A 22,774-nucleotide genomic window follows, 5' to 3' on the forward strand; every position below is an offset into this window, starting at 1 on the left:
ACGGGTGAATGCATTTAAGAGTTTTCGCATTTATGCAAAGTTTCGCATTTATGCAAAGTACCGTTATTCGATTCCCTTCAAAAAATCTCATAAATTTGAATGCTATACCATTTAAACCGTAGTTATGCATGCATTCTACAAAAAAAAAACGGTTTTCAAAGGCAGACAAGGCAACATTCTTCAGTAAGGTTCGTTGATTTATTTTATGATACAATTTCACACCACACCGTATGTATTATTCGAAATGCTGCAAGGTTGATAAATATTTGGAACAAAGTACATTCCAAAGAGTAAACTTCCAAATGCTTGGCAAAAGTATACCGCAAATACATGCAAATGGCATGTGCTTGATTTCGATTGAACTTTCGATTTAGAAAATCACCACTCAAAGAAAGCCAATTCAATAATGATCAATCAGTATAAACACATATAGCTCCCACAAGAACGCTACCCGATCGCAGCTTTTCACGCAAAAAGAAACCAATCCACTATTCTTCAATTAAAGTCAAAAACCCCTACGCGTCCTCCTCATCGAAACTGGCACCTAACTTCTCCTGAACCGTTCTCTCCAGGTGCTCCGCCTTCTCCCGGTACTCATCCTTCAGATGTTCCATCCTCATCTCAGCAACATTTTTGTTCCGCTCAATATTCTCCCCCTCCAGCACAAACTTCTCGTACTCCTCATCCTCGAAGTGTTCCTGAAATTTTGCCAGAAAGCGTTTCAGCGCTTGCTCCTCGCCAATCAGCTCATCCAGTCGGCCCTTAACTTCGTCCTCCAGTGTGTGATAGAAGTGGTGCAGGTCCTGCACGCAGCTCTGATAGGCAGCCTTCAGTCGTTCCTTGTCGGGACGGGTCCCGTCCAGACGGATTAGGTACGGGGCTAGGAAGTCGGCTTGCTGCTTTCTAATAATTTCTTCGCGTGCTTTAACCTGTTCGTACTTTTGCATTCGAACGCGGCGAGCTTCCTCGTTGCGAAGCGGATCGAATAAGCTGAAGGTAAGTTTCGGGGAATCGATTTTCTTCCGGCGCTCGCTTAGAAGTGATTCGATTTCGACCACTCGACGATTGAAGGCCTGACTGGAGGCTTCCTCGGCAGCTAGTTGCTTTTTCAGCAGAAGGAACAGTTCTAAACGGGTCGGCTGAGGGTCCCACGGGTTGGACTGAAAAAATTCATAAAAGAAATCAATCGATTGAACTGGTTGATGACAGGGATTTGTTTCGCCTACAATGTAACCGGAAGTACAGTCAGGGTTGTAGGGTACTTCTTCGCCCATCTCCGATTTGGGTGGCTTTATGAATTCCCTGGTCGATGCGGTGATGCAATCATCTCCGTAATGGAACTGCAGGGCGATGCGGTTTTCCTCTATGAAGCAGTTCCGGGTGGCAATGTCACGGACCGCTTCTATGGCAGCGTTGCGATGAAACTTTTCCGTTATATGCTGCCGAATGAAGGGGTGAGCGAAGGGAATGAAATATTAGCAGTTGGAAGCTTTGGGAATGGGAGCTTATACTTGGTGTGAGGTACTAGAATGTTAGCTACGGGAAAAGCTTACAGTTGCTGTGAAAAGCACACGTGTAAAGTTGCTGCTAAAGCTGTTTTATTGAAAGTATAGTGAAAGTAGCTTATCAAAGCGGAACTTTGTATGAGAACTGTGTTGCACCGTCAATTCAAAGTGGACCGGGCTATGCGGATTCCGGCAACCGTTGGATGAAATTTGTAGCTGGAATTTTGAAACTTGTATGTCAAAGTAACTTCGATTTATATTTGATTAGTTTTTTTAATGATTTCCAACATTTCACGCCATAAGCCTCATGAAGAAAGTGAAATGATTAACCGTTATGTGTCCGACGCGGTACCCGGGTGTACCTTTTTCGGTTTCAATTAATGAAATTCTCATGTTACATCCATAGCTGAAACTTTGTGACATCTTAGAACTTCACTCAGTTAACTCAGCTTTTCGATTAATAATATTGTTGATGTAGTAAGAAGGGAAATGAGGAGGGGTTCCTGTTTTTTACTACGTAACAGGCCGACGTGGGTACCCGGGTACCCACAAAACTGAAATACCAATAACTAAGGTAATTTTTAACCGATTTTGATAGTTTTAAGTGTTTTGGATTCAGGAACTCATCCTCTTTTAGACTTGGTGGAAATGAATATGGTTACTTGATTCGGTTCCCGGGAATCCGTATTTCCGGAAGCTTGTTCCGGTGTTGGGATACTGTTTGTGAATTTCAATGAAATACTAGCAATATGGGTATCAAAATTCTTGGAATTGCATCAGTAGGCTATATTTCGCGGTTTTGGATGATTTGACCCGGAACGGACATTCCGGAGCAGGTTCCTGTGGGGCCGTGAGTAGCCATTCCATTCCAATTCCACTTTTCAAATTGCCATAGGGTTCCTTAAAAATAAATAACAGACTTCCGAGACAATTTGAAGAGTTTTGATACTCATATTGCTAGGACATTATTAAAATTTACAAATCATACCCTAGTACTGGAACACTACTCCGGAAAATCCGGATTACCGAGAACCAGATCCGCTCATCGGGTTCTATTTTACAGAATCAAAAAGTGGACAAGTTTCTGAATCCAAAACATCTAAAAGTGTCGGTTAAAACAACGAGAGTTATGAGCATTTCAATTTGTGGATACCCGGGTACCCTCGTTGGCCTGTTAAAGGTGTTTTTTGTTGGACACATAACTGTTAAGATTGATCGCTTCCCAATTAATATGAGTATTTCATACTGATATATTACCACAATAAAAGCATACAAAATGAAACATTATTTTCATGTACGTTTTCATATTAAGAATCTACCTAAACGATTTTCCTTCGAATTTCATATGAAAATTTACTAAAACTAATTAGCGAATATCCAGCCTTTGTGTGCTGCGAAATGGATCTCGTTTTATTTTCGAACAAATATTGAGAAAGCCTAAAAGGTTTTACTTGTGTTGAATTCACAGCACACAATTTTGCTGGAGAATGGCTTGAACAGTTATTGTTCAGCCTGTGCCCTCGTAATAAAGGCTTGTTAAGCTTTCATTGTTTTGTATCCGAACATGTGAAAACCGGCATACTTTTGTGCAGCTCGGTGTGATGGCATTCGAATTAACTGGAGGAAAATCTATTACCTATGTACGTTTTCATCCACCTACATTCTAGAGTCTATATATCCATTGATTGTGGAGAAACAATACATTGTCTAGTTAGGTTACCTGCTAATGTCGGGTTCTCATCTTACATCCTGTTTGGTTCCCATTGTGACCAAGGAGTACTGCTTATAATCACAAGTCCGTCCCATGCAGATAGGGAATAGAATTGAAAATGGGACTGACTTGCGATTATGGGCAGAGTACTGGTTTGATGGTTTTGCAAAACTATTAAAGATGAGTTGGTAATGTCTGGGACATAACTAATAGGTCGTGTCTGCACTCAGGACTGGCACTTAGAATCTAATAGTTTCCCTTGTACGATTTATGCTATTGTCAATACTTGAGATTATTAATCGTGTAAAGGACAAAATTTCCGACCGAATCTTAGTTTTAAATATTTGATTTGCTGAGGTTAGGAACAAGGTCGGTAATCCGCACACTAAAACAATTGTTGTGTATTACGGCGGATTCAGTTTTCGAACAAATGTATTTCAATCGAATCTGATGTAACTTCCCCCAATACCGCACCATCTGACCGTGCATCCACATGCTTCTCATTCGACTAGTGAACAATGAATGAAGCACAAAAATAAATGCGGTCCCCTTTATAACTTCCCTATATTCAATTAGGTATATTTATTTATTTATTTATTCTTATTTTTCATCTGACCTATGTTGGTCTACATGAAATGTAGTTGAATGGGAAAAGCCCATTTCAGGATATACTTCAGAAGCAATCCTCAAATGGGCGCAAAAACCCATTATCTTTTCATATATTCACACCTGATTACAATGGATTCACACTACAATAAAATATAATAACATAGTACACAGCATTACATAAATAAAAAATACAAATATTACAAAAAAATGAATCTTAAAATCTAAGTCAACCTTCTTAGTCTATTTTTGAAAACATCACAAGATACAGAAAAGTCAAAATGGCCATAAACACTATTAAAAACATTACACATCGCCCTAATGGGTTCGTTTTGACCGTACTCGGTGCGTTGAAACTCGAGTCTTAAAAAGTTATGCGATCTGAGACTTCTCGGGGGCACATTGACATTTATTTGTGAGAGAATATCTGGAGCATCTATTTGGCCAGTTAATATCTTCCCAACAAATACTGCTCTAAATGTGTTCCGCCTTTTGGCTAGGGTTTCCATATCGAGCAGACGACAGCGATCGATGTACGGTGGTAGCTCTGTTGGGTTACGCCACGGCAGAGTTCTAAGAGCAAAACGGAGGAATCTTGCCTGCACTGCTTCTATTCGGTTGATCCAAATGCTTGTGGAAGGACACCAAATGGGTGCTGAAGCTTCCAAGACAGATCGCACAAGTGAAAAGTAGAGTGTCCGCAAACAATATGGATCAGTGAACTCTTTGGCGATTCTTATAATGAAACCGAGATTTCTATTTACCTGTGCTGTAACATGAGAGTAATGATTTCTGAATGTCAGTTGTGAGTCCAGAAGTACACCGAGGTCACTGACAACTTTCATTCTCTCTAGCGATTCCCCGGAAATGGTGTAGTTCCACAGTATTGGATTTTTTCTACGTGTAAAAGATATTATGGAGCATTTGAACACGCTGAGGGCTCTGTTCGAAATTGACTGGTAAATTTCGGTTTTCCGCATTGCTTCCTAAAGATTTTCTGGAAAGTAGTTTTTGCGTTGTTTCTAGAAGATATACATTCTTAGAAATTTTATACAGCTCTGCACGGTGTCTTTTTTTAACAACTTTATGCAAAAAAACTCAGCATCTCTGAAACTTCAGGATATGAAAGAATGGGCTTTCCCCTTTCATTTGAAACCAAAATCAAAATAATCCGTCGGGGGGTCTAGAGCAACTTTTTTTTTGAAGTTTTTTTTCGTGAAAACATAGATTTTACAATGGAACTAGTTCATATTTCTGCCCCTAGATGGTGTTTTAGACATTCGAACAACACTAAAAGTGAGAATCTGATAGATTATTTAATTGTCTACAACTTTGTTACCAACTAAAAACCGATTTGAAATTATCCCGAAAAGTAGTTTAATATTTTAACGAATTCTAAGTCTAAGTTAGTTTCACAGAAGACCTAGTGGTTTGTTAATTCATAAGCACTTTTTTATTTGCCAAATAGTTGTGTTTAGTTCAATAGTGAATTCAGCGGAATTTGAGAGCTTGGAAAGTCATCTTTTAGCTGAAAATTATAATTCCCTGATACAGGGCACCATTCATATTTTTGGGATGAGAAGTTTTTGATAAGTGTTGAGCAAACTAGTATGATATTAATATTCTTTTTCATGATGGTAAGTGATTCCTTCCGCAGAAACAGCCTTTTCAATTATGTATGCCATCTTTTTCATTTTTTTCGATTGTTCTCAGGGATGACTGATAACTATTCTTACATGAATCTCCTACTCTGTTAGCATCTTCGTATAAAATTGACTTGTCCTGAACTTCAACGTTTATATTTGAACAAACTCAATGAAACTTTTAACGCACAATAGCAATATTTCGCGGATTTCATTGCAACGCTTGGTTCAAAACGCTGATTATCCGTTTTCAAAATTAACTCAATGTGACAAACAGTGAACAAAAAACTTTGAGTTTTTGGATCAAGATAATTTTTTTTGGGATATATTCTAGGACTTCTATGTATATAAGGTTATTGTTGTACTCAAATCATATTTTGTTTTCAAAAGTAATATATATCGCATAATCTAGGATCAATTTAGTAACGATATCTCGAATAATTGATAGGAAATGGCCGTAAAATCCAATTGCCACAATATGCTTTGCGGAGAAAATTTGAATAAATCATTTCACACTAGCCACTAATTTGGACAGTTACTGCTGTGGTTTGCGTTAAACTAGAAACGGTGTGTCCCAACATTTCGTCTTGAACGGAATTATAATAGCTGACTTAAGCGATCATAACCTAAATTATACGATGTATGGTCCTTTCTAAAACACCCGTGTAACAAAACATAAATGTAAGCAAACCCTTGTAACCAAGCAATACCTTCCGATGAATGGTAGTCCCTTCAAAGCTATCGGGAAAGATTACAAACCAAAAGCACAAATAGTTTTCTGATTCTGTCAAACATCCTAATTTTCAGAAGGTCAATTAGAATTGTCAACGTAATTAATCCCGTCTAATATTTTTATGCCACTAAACCCAATTATTTTTTTTTGGTAATATAATAAGTGCGAGAAAACATTTCCAAACCACTAGGCCTCGTGTGAAACTATCTAAGATATAACTTTGTTAAAATCTTAAACAACTTTTCCGGATGATTTCAGATCAGTTTTTAGTGGTCAACAAACTTGTAGACAATTAAATTTTCTATCAAATTCTTACTTTTAGTGTTGTTCGAATGTATAAAGCACCATCTAGGGACAGAAATATGAACTATCTCCAGTAGTAAAACCTATATTGTTACGAAAAAAACTTCAAAAAAAAAGTTGCTCTGGACCCCCCGACGGATTATTTTGATCTTAGTTTCAAATGAAAGGGGAAAGCCCATTCTTTCATATTCCGACGTTTCAGAGATGCTGAATTTTTTTGCATAAAATTGTTCTAATAAATACACCGTGCTCTGGTGCATTTTTTCGATTGACATTCAGTAGAATAATCATAGGCGGCTCCAGCCGAGGAGAAGGGCATGCCTTCCTGACAAAATGGTGTCAAATTTTGTGAACTCATTTCTGCACACAGTTCGTATGGCGAATAGTCTGACAAATTGCGAATCTTCAGGGAGTCCATTTCGCCATTAATTCCTGTTTTTTGAAAACCAATCAGAACCTTGCTTATGACACATTCTTAAAAAATCATGATTTCCATTCGTTTGAAATTTAATACAAGATCGTTGTAATTATTTTCGACCTATCAATTAAAATATGCAGTTCAATACGACGGAAGCTATACATAACCATCAAACATATAATACCACATTGCTAATCGATATTTTGCAGTGGGCCCTTATATTGCAATCTTTGGCCAGGGGTCAGGTATGTCCCCATTAAATAGTAAAACTGACAAGCAAAATTACTTTCCAGTTTACGCTCGAGTTTCTAACTACACTCTACAAAGGCAGGTATAGAAAATCTGTCAGCACACATAACTGAACAAACAATTTTCTACCTCTGCTCAAATTACCACACTTTTTTTAAAGTGAAGCAGTCATTGAAGTTACCGTGAGTTCGTTATTCTTTCAAATTTGCGCTCATTCCACAATATATAACTGCATGTCGCTTCTGAGCGCCCAGTTAACAAATACTTCTGAATGTCCAGGATTTGAGACAACTTCACTGTCGCGATTTGTGTTTACTTATACTGCTTGATTGTACTGTTGAGTGTATCATTTGACTTCCGTTCTTACCGGATAGTTTTCTGGAGGCGATGGCATTTTGATTCTCGTTTTAGCTCTAGGTTAGATATATCCAATAGATATAAATTTATCAAAAGTTTTGATGATACCGAAAATATAGGTACTTATTTTTATTCAATGCCAGTGTTTCGGTACCAAAAAAGGGTACCACAATCCTAATAGAAACAATAGTTTGCTTATTTCATTCCAAAATTTTGAGATTGTTTCTGAGCTTGAGCTTGTGCGACCGCTCCTGGCTGCTACTCCGTTATCTATCGGAACTAGCTGAAGTTGCACAGGGAATCAGTAGATAATTATGTTTGGTATTAGCGAAACATCTTTCAATGTGCAACTCCTGGTAATCCAAAAGTGTTTCTGATCAATACCGGCGCCGGCCAGGCTCGAACGTAGATCGCGGAAGGAAAGGGAAGGAATGATTAGTCCGATACTTGCTTTTGCTAGAGGCCGTATATACTACTGCGCACTCCACCAGTATCACGGGAGGAGGATATTTTTGTTAGTAGAGTATAGAAGTTAGATATACTTCTTCTTTACCGACGCCAGAGAGGTGATTCCACTACCTGGACTAGATATCGATCCACCAATTTCATGGACCGGGGACCAAAGGCTTTACTTCCTCTTCCGAAGGAAGACGTGACCACAGATTTTTTCACCTCAGAAAAATCTCAACGACCTCGGCTGGAATTGAACCCAGGCCAACTAGAATGAGTGGCGGTCACGCTTACCACTCAACCACCGGCGCCGTCTCCAAAATTTTGAGATTGTTTCTGTTACCAAATCTTAAATTAGATTGCATACAATTGCACTATGCTATATTTCTACCTAGTGAAGAACCCGAGCAACACCGTTTGTTGACTAGCAGTTTCTGCAACATAATTTGTTGATAAAAAGCGTACATCAACCATTATTCAACTGATTTAGCAACCAAAAAAGCGCACCAGCAAAAGTTTATGGTTATGCAACAATCCGCGGCCATTACATGTTGCAATTGTTGCTTGGGAAGAAATGGGCAAACATTTTTTTTCTTCTTTTTTGGGCTCGTGCTCCCGTGTCCCTTCCTGGAGCCGCCAGTGACAATGATTGTTATTAACGTTGCATTAGCACGGCAAACTTCATAGATTGCAGACTGATGACTCTCATTTCCAGCCAGACTACCTGAGGAGCCCTTTTTTGGGAATAACAATTGATCCAGTCCCAGCGAGAATTTCGCCTGAGAACCACCATTGCGAGCCACGACCATCTTTACCGTAACTTGGGATACGAGAAAGGAAGTGTTGATGTGCTACTTACTTAACGGAAGGCCACGACTAAGTGACACTCCCATAAGTATCACGGATTGGGTAGTAGGTGGATTGTTAGTCAGGATTCGCCTTAAGCAAGCGATGTGACTGAGAGTATATGTTCGTGCATAAAAAGTTTGAATAGTTTATTGACTGTAGGATACGTAAATGTTCTAGATATTAAGGCGTTCAAACTCTAGGTAACCGTTTATCGAGAGTTTATTTCATCGAAAACAATTTGAACTCTGGGCAGCCGGCTGTCAGGAGTATTGTCGACAATATAAAATGGACCATAGACAATGAGTTTAAAAGTGGTATTGTGGACCATTAATAAATTATGTCACGCAAAGGTTGCCCAATAGTAACTTTCTTTCATATTATCACGCTCTTTATCCCCTTGGTCTAATACGAATCGAATGATTTCAGTTTTTCCTTTTTTTGTAGGAGCACAATACTGTCGCTATTAATATCATGCACAACACACCCCGTCTCCAAATAGTACGTACTTATTCTTAGCTCAGTATAATTGGCTGGCCATTTAATGGACTAAAAGCAAACCATTAAATATAATAAAACATTTGTTCCTCGTCCTCAAAGACCCAGTGGATTCGATGTTCCTAATTGGTCAAATAAACACTAAACTAACAAATACATTGGTTTGTTCAGTTTAAAGAAATGTCAGCTCGATTGGTATCAACCGGTGGATACGTATTCTCTTACAATGCCATCAAATCAAAGAATATTTAAATTTACATGCGACAAAATATGTGCAATTCAGAATATAACAAAATAAAGACTACAAAGTACAAAGAAAGCGTACAAAAAGTATAAAAGATATCCCAAATGAATGTGAAGAATTTCACTGCGATATGTTAATGAAAACTTGGCCCCTCCACTCTCCCTATCAGACACGTTCCCATAATTGGGTTAAATTCCTAGTTGCAAACAACATATTATGTGTAATGAGAATAATAAACAAAACGACAGGGGCTCTTGATCCATCGGCTGCCCAGAAGTGCAAAGCTAGTGTCAGATCTTCATGAGACCTCAAGAAGTCACTTTTGGAGGTATTCGTCAATGTAGATTTGTCGGTAGACGCGGTTCCAGATTTCCAGAGGAATCGTATATCATCACGACCTAGACTGAATAATTTGGAGAAATGCAAATGGTAAAGGTTTTAGCTCAAAAATGTAGCATTCAGCAATACATCTACTAAAGAAAACTGATTTTGACAGCTCGCCGGATCGAAACAATTAAACCCAATCGCACTATTATCTCCGCTTACTTACCGTCAATCTGCACTCCTCCGACGTGCTGCGGTCCTTCGGTACGTTTTTGAACTCTCGGAAATATAATCTGTTGGAAACGAAGCAAACCATTAACCATCCAAAACCAAAACCCTCTCACAACTCACAAATCATCTCGCTTGTCATAATTCTCCACCACATAGCACGGATGGTAGACCAGCTCCCGCAGCGCGTCGAACCGATATTGGTGGAAAAACGTCAACCGGCATTCCCTGTCCGGCTCGGAGCTACGTTTCAGCGTATTCAAACAGTCCGCTCGCCCTTTACTGAACCGTTCCTCGATATCCTTACGTTTATAATCGTACACAATCATCTCCAGCGAGTCATCCCGATTATCGTACCACTCCCAGCGAATGGTCGGATTCTCGTACTCAAGCGTTTCGAACATCGTCAGCCGTTTGATCAACCCGACCATGTTGGAGTACGGAGCGAATCTTTCATAGATTGCACGTTTGAAATAGATCGCTTTGCTACCGTTGGGGTACCGCTGTTCGTACTGATTCCGCGAAACGGACAGAGGACCGACCCAGGATGCCGGCATGTCCAGGTGTTTTTCCTTCTCCAACTCCTCCTCGTTGGTTAGAGGTTCCTGATCCTCTGGAATGATACAATCATCGCGCAGTTCGTACGGTTCCCCTGGAAGGAAATGCTCCCAGTCACGGGTGTTTTTGAAATCCCATCGCATGTTTTTGATGTCGGTGATAGGTTCCTGCTTGTTGACGTAGTAATTGTGCTGGTTCCAGACACTTTCAATTCCTAAATAGTCAGGAGTTTCGACATCGAAACGGAAGCCTGATGCCGGTTCGATGAAAAATGCACTCGGCGGTAGAAGTACTTTTTCACCGCTGTTGGGGTCGATCATGGTCTCGCGATAGCCTGGTTTATAGCACCAAGGCGCATTCAAGATCACTGCCACCCATGCGTGCAGCCGGTGGCCTGCTTTAGTATCCTCCGCGGGACGTTCCAGATCCTCAATTTCTTTCAAACGAGCTTCCTCCAGTTTACGTGCTTCCTCTCTAATTTTGGCCTGCTTCTCCTCTTCGAGCTCAAGCAGATAGCGGCTACGTAGATCCGGGAGCTCGCGCAACTGGTACTTGCTGGGTTCAGTCACCTCATCTTCGATGTGCTCCTGTGGAATAACAATAACAAAAAACCGTCATTTTCGACTGACTGTTAGCAGAAGGGAAACACAAGTGTCCATGCGGTTACGAAATTTGTTTGCAGAAAATGGCTAAATTGTTGTAATAAGACACGAATATGACGAGCGAGAAATGGGTAGAACATGTGCTGCACAGATGTTCCCGATCATCCCCCCTTAGGACGCCGTTTGTTTCGGGGTTAGTGGTCTTATTTTAATAATTTCGACATTGATGCCTGTAGCTTGTTTTTCGTAGCTTTGCGAAAGTTTGCGTGCGAGCCCGATAGGAACAAGTGGCCCAAAGGAATTCAATTCATTAGGGTACGAGGATGTCGAATATTTACGCGGCCGAAATCCGCGAAGCCTCTTCCTTGTTTTGTTTTCACGGCGAAAAGGCAAGTAGGTCCTACCGGAGGCACTGTGGGAAATTTATTGCCCCCGCCTTGGGACAGGTGCAAGTCCGCTCAGCGCTTGTTTACTGATGCTAAATTGAAACGTGTTTAAAAGCAGCACGATTCTCACAGTGCCTCGTTATCATTACACACCGGCGACTGCAAATGCGATTTCTTAAAGCGCGAAACCCCAGAATGTTTTCCCCCTTTCCGAATCGGTTGGGGTAATGCGTTCAAAGAAAAACTTCTTCCAGCAACTACTGCCTCCCATTCCCGGGGTACCTGCGCGGTTGATTATAATCATTAGCAAGGCGAAAAAAAAGAATGAAAGCCAAAACCAAGAGAAAGTAAAACAGCAGCTCAACGGATGGCTGACTCCTTAGAGTTGTGACGGTGTTTTTTCAGCGATCGTGCAAAAAGTTCATTACGAAAAAAGGGTCCAAAGAAGCGGTGATAAGCAGCCAAGAATAACCCCCGCGTCTCCGGCGTCGTCGTCTTTCCGGGCTCGGGCTGGGTTGGCGCGGTTATTAATGCACACACTAACTGACTGGCATTGAAGGAAGGGAACTTACCTGGACCGGGCACGGAACGTAGGGACAGCTAACCCGGCGCTGGTCGTTGTTGACGATCTCCCGCGTAGCGTAACCGGACACCACGCACGCTGCAAATCCATTTCCTATCAAATAGCTGCACAGAAGGGTGGCCAGCTCGAAACTGTTCGCCTTGCGACGCTTGAGGACAGTGTCCGGCGACAGGAGCCGGGTCGGCTGTCAGGGGGAGAGAGAACGAAAAGAACAGAGTCAGAGTCGAGACAAAACCGTAAAGGTAGGCAGATCATGTGAGTGTGTATAAACATTGTGCGCTCTGCAGGTGGTGACAGCGTGAATGTGGAGAGAAAAAAAATATGTTTAAAAACAGTCGTATTGATTCATGTCGGCATTTGAGCCGGGCTGAGACTAAAATATTGATTCGTGGGGGGATGGCTGGAATTGCGTGGAGAAATTTAGGACCGGTATTGGTGCGAGATTATCGCGATTGTACCGCAAAGTCATGATACTATACATGTTGGGTTGATTTGGAGGCGCCCAGCTAAGGCTGAAGTAACTATCAAAAACGGTGACTAGACATATTTTAAGCTTTTAGTAAATCTAAATATATTTTCATCGGTTTCTGTTATTGGCGGTGGTCAGCTGTTTTTCGTCCATTTATTTTATTGGGTGATTCATCAACAGTGGTATTTTTGAAAATGAACCACCTTGGTTATGCTAATTTTTCCGTTCTTATTTTATTGCAAATAATTAAGTAGTCTTCATTTAATTGTATTCAGAACTGCACGTATTTTGACGTATGCGATTTTAAATGTTCTTTAATTTGATGGCATTGTAAGGGAACTCGTATCCGTAGGCTGATGCCAATCGAGCTGACATTTCTTTGGACTGAGCAAACTAATTTATTTGTTTGTTAAGTGTTTATTAGGCCAATTAGGGAACTAACCCACTCGGCATTTAGTGTGCGTAGGGAATACGCATGGTCTTGTCTGAGTGAAAGATAACTGGTTAATCTGTTGACAATTTGCGAGAAGAACCATTTACGGCAGTCATATCAGACGAAAGTAGACGACCTTCGTTATTTCTTGCATTTGGTCTATTTCATGGACACATTGTTGCTTTAAATTAAGTTAGGTTCGTTTTGTTCTTATTGTCTCTAATCTTGTTCTAGTAAGTAGCGTAAAAACCCGCGCGCATGTCATCGATTGTATATTTGACTTACAAATATATTCGTTTCAGGTATTTCGCTAAAGTTTATTTTATACTTTTTAAAATATGTTTCAGTTAGTACAGCAACGCACGAGAATAATGACAATATAAGAATCGACGCCTTATTTAAACTGTCGCGGAGAAAGAAACCAATACATAATTGTAATTTCATTTCTTGTAGATAATAATAGTAAAATTAGTACACGATAAATAAAGCTGTATTGCGAAAACTTCAATTACATAGACATTAGCATATCTATTTTTTATAAATGTTTCGAGACAGTAAAGGCTTTTCATTATATTGTATTGTCCTTGGAACGTCGTGTTTCGTCGGAATAAAGAAACAAGAAATAATAAAATCGTTAGCATACCGTTTGATTCATTTAAATATGGGCAACTTGACTGCCCGGAGCTTTTTGCTTATGTTAAGTTGCTTTTTTACAAACCGAACAATTCCAAAGTAATTCAAGAAACGATAAATTTATCATGAGATCTCGGCAGCCAGCTGCCCAGAGCAATGAACACATGATTACACTTTTGAAAGTTGCATAGATCGTATCACTTATAAAGGTGAGTCTAGATTTGTGCATCTCTTTACCCCATCCAACTAACAAAAACTCCTTCCCGTGAGAAACCTTAAGATGACGAAGAATACACGGTCTCCATAACAACGTCAGTTACACTAACATTCCTTTCCTTCACAGATGACTGTTAGGACCCGTTCGGCGCCGTTACTGATATTTCAATGTTTAGAACTCTCGAAACGTTCACATTGAGAATGGATAGCTACTCCCCGGTCCCATTCGTTGATTCTCTGTGTAATTTCGCTTGTTCTAGTCAATCACGGAGAAGGCAACTACGAATTGTGCGGTCATCATACTCATGCTCATATTGAAATATCGACATTTCAGGAATCAATTTTTAAAAACGCTCCAACTAGGTCTCCCTCCTGAAGTTAAGAAAATAAATAACTTTTGGTTTAAGCTCTTGTGAACATTCTAGTCGTGTTTTTCTCGAAACCATGTCTTCAAAGTCGCTACCATGAATATCTAGAGAATCGCTCAAGCAATCCCCTTACTGTTTTACGTTGAAAGGCTTATCAATTTAGCTACTATTTAACCCATTCTTTTTGTAAAATTTTAATCGTCATTTTTTTAATGTTATTAAAGACGATTTTTTTCGAGTTTTTCTGCTTGAGCTGGGTGCTCGGAAGGACTACCGCCAGAATCACTCACTACAATTGCAGTTGCAGACGAGACGGGAAATGTCACTCACTAAACCACTGCTTAAGACCAATTGCAGCAGGCCGTGATTCTGATTGTGTTATTGACTATACGGTTCAGATGTGCGACCGGACAGACTTTACGAACGCGTAGGAATAAGCGTTTTTTGTGCGTGTTTGAGACCACGTTTATCAGATTATAAATGCTATAGCGTTCACCAAATCATTGGGACGTTTTTGTGTTTGAGAGATCTTGGACGCAATTGCGCTGGGATAATCTCGATTGCATGTTCGTCTTTGTGTATTATCGCGAAGGGCTTGGGTATTTGTAAGTTAACGTGTTCGATTACTTGGGCGTTTGTATGTCATGTCGCGTGGGAGTTTACATGTTGGATGTGCTAGCGTGTATAAATTCGATTTTATAAACGTGTGTCCATTCGCATTCGCATGTGCTCTTGGATGATCGCGAGCATTGGGAATCCGATGCTTAATTTTCAGTATACAGTGCAAATACTAGAAGAAAGTTCTCCCATGTCACTATACTAATTGATGGAATGGACCTAGGTTGCTAGGGCTGAAAAAAGGGATTTCCGGACGTAAACGATTTATGATCACGCAAACACGGGCGTTTGAAGGTTCTTTTTCGATGCCGTGTTTGTAAATTTATAAGTGCTAAACCGCTCACGTAGTCAGCGGGGTGCTATCCTGTTTGTGAGATCGTGGGCGTAGGCATTTGTATGTTAATGTACTGAATGCTATTGAACACCGGAAAAAAGTGAATTCTAAGAAGGAAAAAATTACATTACGAGGCAATAAATTATTTACTATTCTATCATATACGCCAGTTCTGCATGCATTCCCTGACCCAACTGTTACAAAAACTCCGACGAACCCATACACATATAGACATACGACTAGCACATAACAATTATATACTAGTGCTAAACACTAATAGGCTTTTACTTTTACATCCCCTCACTTCCCCTCAAAGTAGGATTTTAATATTTGACTGAAATTTATCCCACATATACACAAACAAACGCTGAAATTTTCATCAAAATCGGAGCACATCAATACGACCTCTCGAACAAAGGGGTTCCACCTTTTGAAAAACTGGCTCTTAAGATTAATATTGTGCTTTGGAATATGCAAACAATCTCAATCCAAGTTCCCTTACCCTTTTCGAGAAATATTTTTGGTAATGTGTCAGAAAGCAGGGTGAAAAGACAAAGTGAGGTCAATTGTGCCGATTGTACGCGTTTAGGCATAATGCCGTTAATAAGATGAATGATTACAAAATTTACGGCTTGTATATCAATAAGCATGCAGCGTGCCTCATATGATGGAAGAGGAAATGTGGTCTGAGCTTGCGAAGTTCATGTAATAGAAATTGTTTTGGACTGCTTCAATGCTTTCTTCATGCTGTATAGTGTAAGGGGCTCCATAATACGCTGCGATACTTCAGAATTGTCCTGACGAATGTTTTGTATAATGATTTACTTGTGTAAGGGTCTTCCAAATTATAGCTAAAGCGTTGTAGAAAGACCAGCACAATAATAGTTTTATTAATTATTGTATTGAAGAGTTCCATTGATGTAAGCTTGGAGTCTCTAAATCTGGTAAAATTTTACATTTTTTTACAGGTTGATTTCCTAAATATATGTAAATTTATTGGTAATCAGATTATTTGCTGAACGCTATTAAATTACACTTTTCATGATGAGTTGTAGTAGACTTTTTATACCTTACGCGTGGCATAGATTGAGATTATTCTGAAATACTTCAGCGTCACTTGCATGTCTTATTTCCACAAAGAATTTACATTCGTTTAAGTATGGAAGGAATGTTATTTATGTACAGGAAAAAAAGAGGGCTCTAGTAGGAATCCTGGGGGGGGGGGGGGGTACAAATTGTTCACGTTTCTTTAAATATGATTTTAGCTTTTGCAAATGAGATCTAATTTATAACGCAATATATTACAAAAAATGTGTTCTGTTATAATCTTGTTATTTCATTCTGGTCGTGAATGTGACTCTGTAATATATTGTTGGCGCTAAGGCGATTACGTTTTCTTTCCAGACATCGCACTGAACGTTACACAATGATCATTGAAGGTGCTAAAATTAATGTATACTGCTCGTACATAGTCGTTGACTGTGTTCGGAAAGTGCAAGTGTTTATTCTGCTGTATAAACATGAACAACATCTCTTAAAATTCGCTTGACATACATAACTGTTAGCTTCAGTTTGTACAACTATTTTCAAACAAAATTTCGTGCAAGCTAGATTTACGAAGAACTGGCGCCAACCTGTTTAGCTGTTTAGGAAATTCTTCAGTTGTTCTAAAACGAGCCAATATTACGAGCAACTAGTTCCAATGTTTCGAAGGATTGTCGTTATGTCAAAAAGCCGTAAATGAGAAATGCATCTCACCAAACATAAGCGCCAGAACAAAGAAAAATGTGACAAACAATACACAAATTATTCAAGCTGGGCTGTTCATCATACTTAAAAAACAACGTAGTTTATCATAAATGTGTGCGTGCATCCAAAATATTCAGCGAAACTACTCGAAAAAATACCACTTTGCTGCCGTACACTTCACAGTAAACACTTTGCGAATGGAAAATTAATCATTTTGGATGATGAACCCGATCAGAAACACATAACAAAAAGATTTCAAAATTATAGCTCGCGCTGTTACTTGTTTCTGTTATTTTAACTACTAACGAGACCAAATTAGTAACACAGTTTACTGCGAAAATTGCATTCTGTTATAATCTTGTTGTTGGATTCTGATCGGGAATCGTACTAAACATTTTCGCACTATAAATTTAGTGGAAACGATGGTTATTACTCTGACAACATTGATGCAACATCAGACGATATTAAAAACACCGGCAAATCGAAATTCGAGCCGAAGATATAGGTGTGGGTAGCCATTTCTGAGAACGGTGTTTCAGTGCCTCTGATCCGTTCACACAAAGCTAAAGCGATTGGTTTGACCTTTCAAGCATTAAGCGAACAAACGAACTCTCTTTCTTCTGGTTAGCAAAATCGCTTTAGAAAAATCTCTAGCCCTATGTGCGGCGTTGGGGATCAAACCCAGGTGAGCTGCGTACCAGGCAATCGATTTACCAACTATGCTATGTATTCTTCTAATTTTCTCTGGAGACTCAATTCATTATGGATGATTATTCGAAACAGGCTTTCTATATGAACCATGTTTTTCATACATCAAAGTCAAATGTCAAATGAAAATAAAATGGAAACAAATGATAATAAAAATAAGCTAGGTATGAGTAATCGAACTGAATGAATGATTTGTTCCAATAAATGGTAATTGAAACTCTCAAATCATCCGTTTCTTCCTACTTTGCTTGACGACTCCCGTTCCATAACGGCATTTTCGGCATACTTAAAATTCAGCAACAGCAACCGCTCGAAAACGATCAACCTTCGGCTGCCAGATTTTGAGTTATCGCAACTTGGAAAACCGGGTGCGCTGAGTGCATCGGGTAATAAGCCAGCCATATTTTGCTTTCATTCAACTTTCCCCCAACTTGTTCTAGAGAACCCTCGGCCCATTTCCCTAACGAAGCGTAACACATCTCCATTACCTCCTTTGTGTGTTTCCTTTTTTTCGCACCGTACTTTCACAAAGTTACCGTACCTAGAGCATATCAGGTACACCGCCCGCCGCGCCGGGAAGGTATCGCAATTTTTATTTTTGCAACCTCTTCCCCCGGTCACGGTAGTCCTTGGCATAGCACTAGTTCGTGCTGGTGTGGTTAGAGTGTTTGGGTAGTTTTTTGGAGTATGGAGTGAGATGGGGCAAAAGCTATTGACATTAGAATTATTAAAATGAAATTTAACCTATTAAAACAATAATTTTCTAGGCTTATGAAGTTTACGGCATCATTTGATTTGAGGGAACTATTAGCCAACAGATAGGAAAAATTGGGAGATGAGGAAATTTTTTGCACTATTTCCTCAGTGCTTGGAATTCGCGTTGTGAGCCTTCTGGAAGCCTACGATAAATAAATTGACCATCGTAATATAGTAGGTGCTTATTTTGGTGCCGCTCGAAATTATTAAATATTCTCGATGCGGAAACATTCGATAGTTTTTTAGTTGTGTAGCTTCAGTCTTTTACTGCTCTGAATAATATTGAAGTAGAATGCTTCTAAAGCGGACCCTACACAAGGAGAAATATTGACAATAAATCATATATTGATCAATATATTGATGGTGTAAGGTCATCTTGAAGATATTGATTCTGTAGAATTTAAATAAGATTGATGGATTGAAGCAGTCTTGTCAATATATTTATTGACAATATTTCTGTCTCGTGTAGGGTCCGCTTAACGTTTCGATACTGGGGGTCCAGTTTCCAAAATTTCTGATGAGATATTTTCCCAGTTTTCAAATGAGAATAACTTCCGTTGTATTGAACGAAAAAAGTTCACGTGTTTTGTATTCAAAAATCCGAAATTCGAAAACCTATTTCATGGCAGAGACGTTGAAAGAGGGACCTAAGTGACCCAATTAAAAACCAGAAGCTTGTATATACAGGTCACGCGTATCCGTATAATAGCATTCGTTGCTTGCATGTCCAACGAGCAACATGTTTATAATAATATCCGGACGGTACAATACGTGGTAGACCACATTCACAGATTTTTTGAAGTGTCACAGATATACTTAACAATTTTTGGTCACAGATTCATTTTTCTTTAACAAACAAATTAACCGGTCAAAAGAATATCTTCGTTTACCAACTATTATTTTCATTTTCGTGGGGTGGAAAGTAGCATACACATGGAAAAAACCGATTTTAAAACATCTGAAAGGGGCTCGTTCGTGACTGGTTTCCGTTAATTTTATGCATTGAGCCGCAGATTTTGAACACAAAGAATTGTGATTTTCCGTTGTATATACGGTCTCTAGCAAAAACAAGTGTTGGACTAATATTCTTTCTCTTTCCTGTTGCCTTCTACGTTCGGGCCTGAACGGCGCCAATATTGCTCAATAAACAAGTTGGGATTACCAGAAGTTGTAAATTGGAGGGTTATTTGTTACTTCCAGTCATTATCATCTACTGCTTCTCTGTACAATTTCAGCTAGTCCTGATTAATAACGGAATAGCAACCAGGGATGGTCGCAGAAGTTCACAAGGTTACTACTATCGTCCAATAAATGTTTGTGACCTGTAAGCCAGAGAGCACCAAATCCCCTTTTGGATACAGTGCTATGTTATAGCTGTAGTATCACGCACAATAATCGAAACCAACTTAGTGACTCCTAAGTTTCTTCATTTATGAATTTGGAATGAAAAATCCCAGATAAAAAACATAATTCAAATCATTTGTGCTTTTGCCCTAGTGAACCTTCATTGCTGCCGAAAGCTGCGGAAATAGTCAATCCACTGCCGAGTGTTAACTGGATCAAATTCGGGAGGACAGTGGGATGTTTCGTGCAACATACATTTTTCCGTTTGCTTTCTGTACTGTAATTTTTTCTGTTAGCGATATATTGTTGAGAAAGTGTACCTTATTTTGGATAACGGTTTAAAAATTTATCCTAACGATAACCGAATGCGATTAGTGATGGTTAGCTGTTTAGCTAGACGATAAACTATTTATTTCAAAGAAGAATCTCACTCTGGTAAGTCGAGGAATTATGAAATAAATTTGTATTTTCACACTAATTCGTTGATGAATACTACCAAGAGCAAAGGTTCGACTATACTGCCTTGCTGGATATGGAAAAGTGTCGATCATTCTGCGTCAGTAAGAAACAACCAACCAGTTAATAACGTCAAATCCCAGAATTGTCGAAAATAGGACCACACACCCGATCGCCTCACACTCACGATGCATGACGCGAGCTTGGTAATTTTAGCGCAAAGGCAGTCAAACCAAACTAGGGAGAAGCCCTTCTTTCGACCGGCGCATTCTTTGATATAGGTAGTAGTCCAGCCCTTCACCGGATCCAATCTCGTTCGATGCGACGGATCGGCAGGTCTCTGGCGGAATGTTTGGTGTTCCGTGTTCGTAAATCAATCCGCCTTGATGGCTTTCTTGGGGCTGCCGGATACATTTTCTTTCTCGTTATTTCGCTCAACTGCTTCGCTCTGCATTGCCATCCCCGTGAAGGGTTTTGGATTGTCTAGGAAAATCGGAAATCGTCAAATAGGAGAAAAAAATCAGCACTCCCGAGTCTGCTTGTGTAGCTTCAATTTCTAATTTATTCCAAAACAAGAACACCATCGCACTTTCGTACCGAAATGGGGTTAGTTCTTCATTCATCCGCATGTTTTTTTTTTTTTTCTAAAGTAGGTATGAAGGGGAGAAGGATGCAGAGAGCAAGCGGAAAGCGAAAAATATTACATCAGTCACCAAATTACGATCCCCAGTTCAAGCCAACCCAGCTTCACGTGCGTTGAGATTTTTCGTTTTGATTGATTCTGCTACGTGCTCTGGGAGTATTTGGACTCCGTATTTCCGGGCAGTTGTTTCGTTGGATTTGGGCTTCATAAGCCAATATTCGTCTATCGAAAGAGAAATTGGCTAAAAACATATTGACGGGATTTACACTCAATGGAAATATCATCAAAAACAAAAAAAAACTGAGACCAAGTTCGCCGAGACAATTCACATTCGCCAGAGCTCAAATTGAGCTGGTAAATAATCGTGGGAAAATTTCGCACCTTAATCCTTCTACGAGGATAACTTTTCCAAATTTCATTACACCCAAATTAAGGAGCCCTCAGGAAATTTCGCGCAAAGCCCGTGCGTTGTTGAGTGTGAAAGCAAACCGTTTAAAAAGGATTATTTGCATATTACACACCAGGGCAGAAATCTGGTTGGCAACTGTTTTGGCGGTTCGCTCCTAGGATCTGTCTGTCGGTGCTTGATACGGATTTCAGCAATTCACGCATCTCATGCAGGAGGAAGCCGGGTGCCAAAATGGTCATTCATTTGCACACCAGCATGTAATACGATGAAAAACGACGAGGGGTGGGACGATGGTTTTTGGTTTGGAAGAGGTAGACTAGCCTTATTATTTATTCATTCATCGAAAGCAGTATTTTATAAGATTAATTCATTTTATGATTATTTGGTAATATTTTGGAATAATTCGATTTAAATGAACATCTCATATAAATTTCAAAAGCGCTGCCTAGTGGGTGGATTCAAACTAGTTGTATCTCTCTGGTAATTCCGTTTCGTTTCACTATATCGTACGCCGCCTTGAAATGCACAGATAGATGGCCCGCAAGTATTTATGAAGCTTTTGTCACAGGGTATGCATCTGGTTCGTCGTTAATAGTCTTCTTCCAAAAATCGCTCTGGTATTCGCAGACAAACAGAACTCTGAACTTTTTTGGTTCAGTGTATTCCTACCGATTAGTTGTTTACATAAATCGCTCCAACTATTTTTACTTTTTGACGAGATTTGTGAAGTTTTTATCGTTATTTGTCGTGTTGATCGACTCAGTATTTTGTGTTTAACATTGTTATTGTGCAGTGTGAAAGTGTCTCCTGTTTGCTTTTGTGTTGCGAAAAAATCAGCGAAGAACGTAACTGAGTGAACTTCTGTGACTTAACCACCAAAACTTTCCACCGAACGCAACGCCATCTATATTTCATTGTTCACATTCTCAGATCGGCACGCATTATGGCAAGTGCATGCGATCACTGCGCGAAAACCGTCAAATCGGATGACGACTTTATTGAATGTATGGGTTTTTGCAAAAATGTGGTACATATGCAATGTGGGAAACAACTTAACAAGCCGTTTTTGAAAAAACTTGCGGAAAACCCAAACTTATTTTGGATGTGCAATGAATGTGTCAAGCTGATGAAGTTTGCTCGCTTTCGCGATACCGTTTCTTCACTTGGATGTGTTATCGCTGCTATCGCTGGGAAAACGGATGACGTCTGTGCTGAACTAAAGGCCGAGTTATCCAAAAATAACCAGCAAATTTCGCGCCTGGCTAGAAAGGTTTCAACAGCTACTCCAGTCCGGCCAAACTCCGGTACCTCTCGACCACCGCAGAAACGTCGTCGCGAGGATGGCCCTGATCCGTGCAATATTCTCGTTGGTGGTCGAAAGCTAGTCGATAATA

General features: G+C 39.7%; 1 protein-coding gene across 1 annotated transcript; it reads right to left on the reverse strand.

Annotated features, from left to right (window-relative positions):
* Positions 1-175: 175 nt before the first annotated feature.
* LOC131693659 (coiled-coil domain-containing protein lobo) lies at positions 176-20,788 on the reverse strand. Its single transcript, XM_058981692.1, has 7 exons — positions 20,741-20,788; positions 20,516-20,668; positions 12,234-12,428; positions 10,239-11,260; positions 10,114-10,180; positions 1,227-1,439; positions 176-1,160 (listed from the first exon to the last, which is right to left on the reverse strand). Exons 1-7 carry the CDS (start codon positions 20,786-20,788, stop codon positions 516-518), a joined length of 2,343 nt encoding a protein of 780 aa, XP_058837675.1. The 3' UTR covers positions 176-515.
* Positions 20,789-22,774: the final 1,986 nt, after the last annotated feature.

Source organism: Topomyia yanbarensis, chromosome 1 (assembly GCF_030247195.1).
Source record: "Topomyia yanbarensis strain Yona2022 chromosome 1, ASM3024719v1, whole genome shotgun sequence".
Lineage (NCBI taxonomy): Eukaryota > Metazoa > Arthropoda > Insecta > Diptera > Culicidae > Topomyia > Topomyia yanbarensis.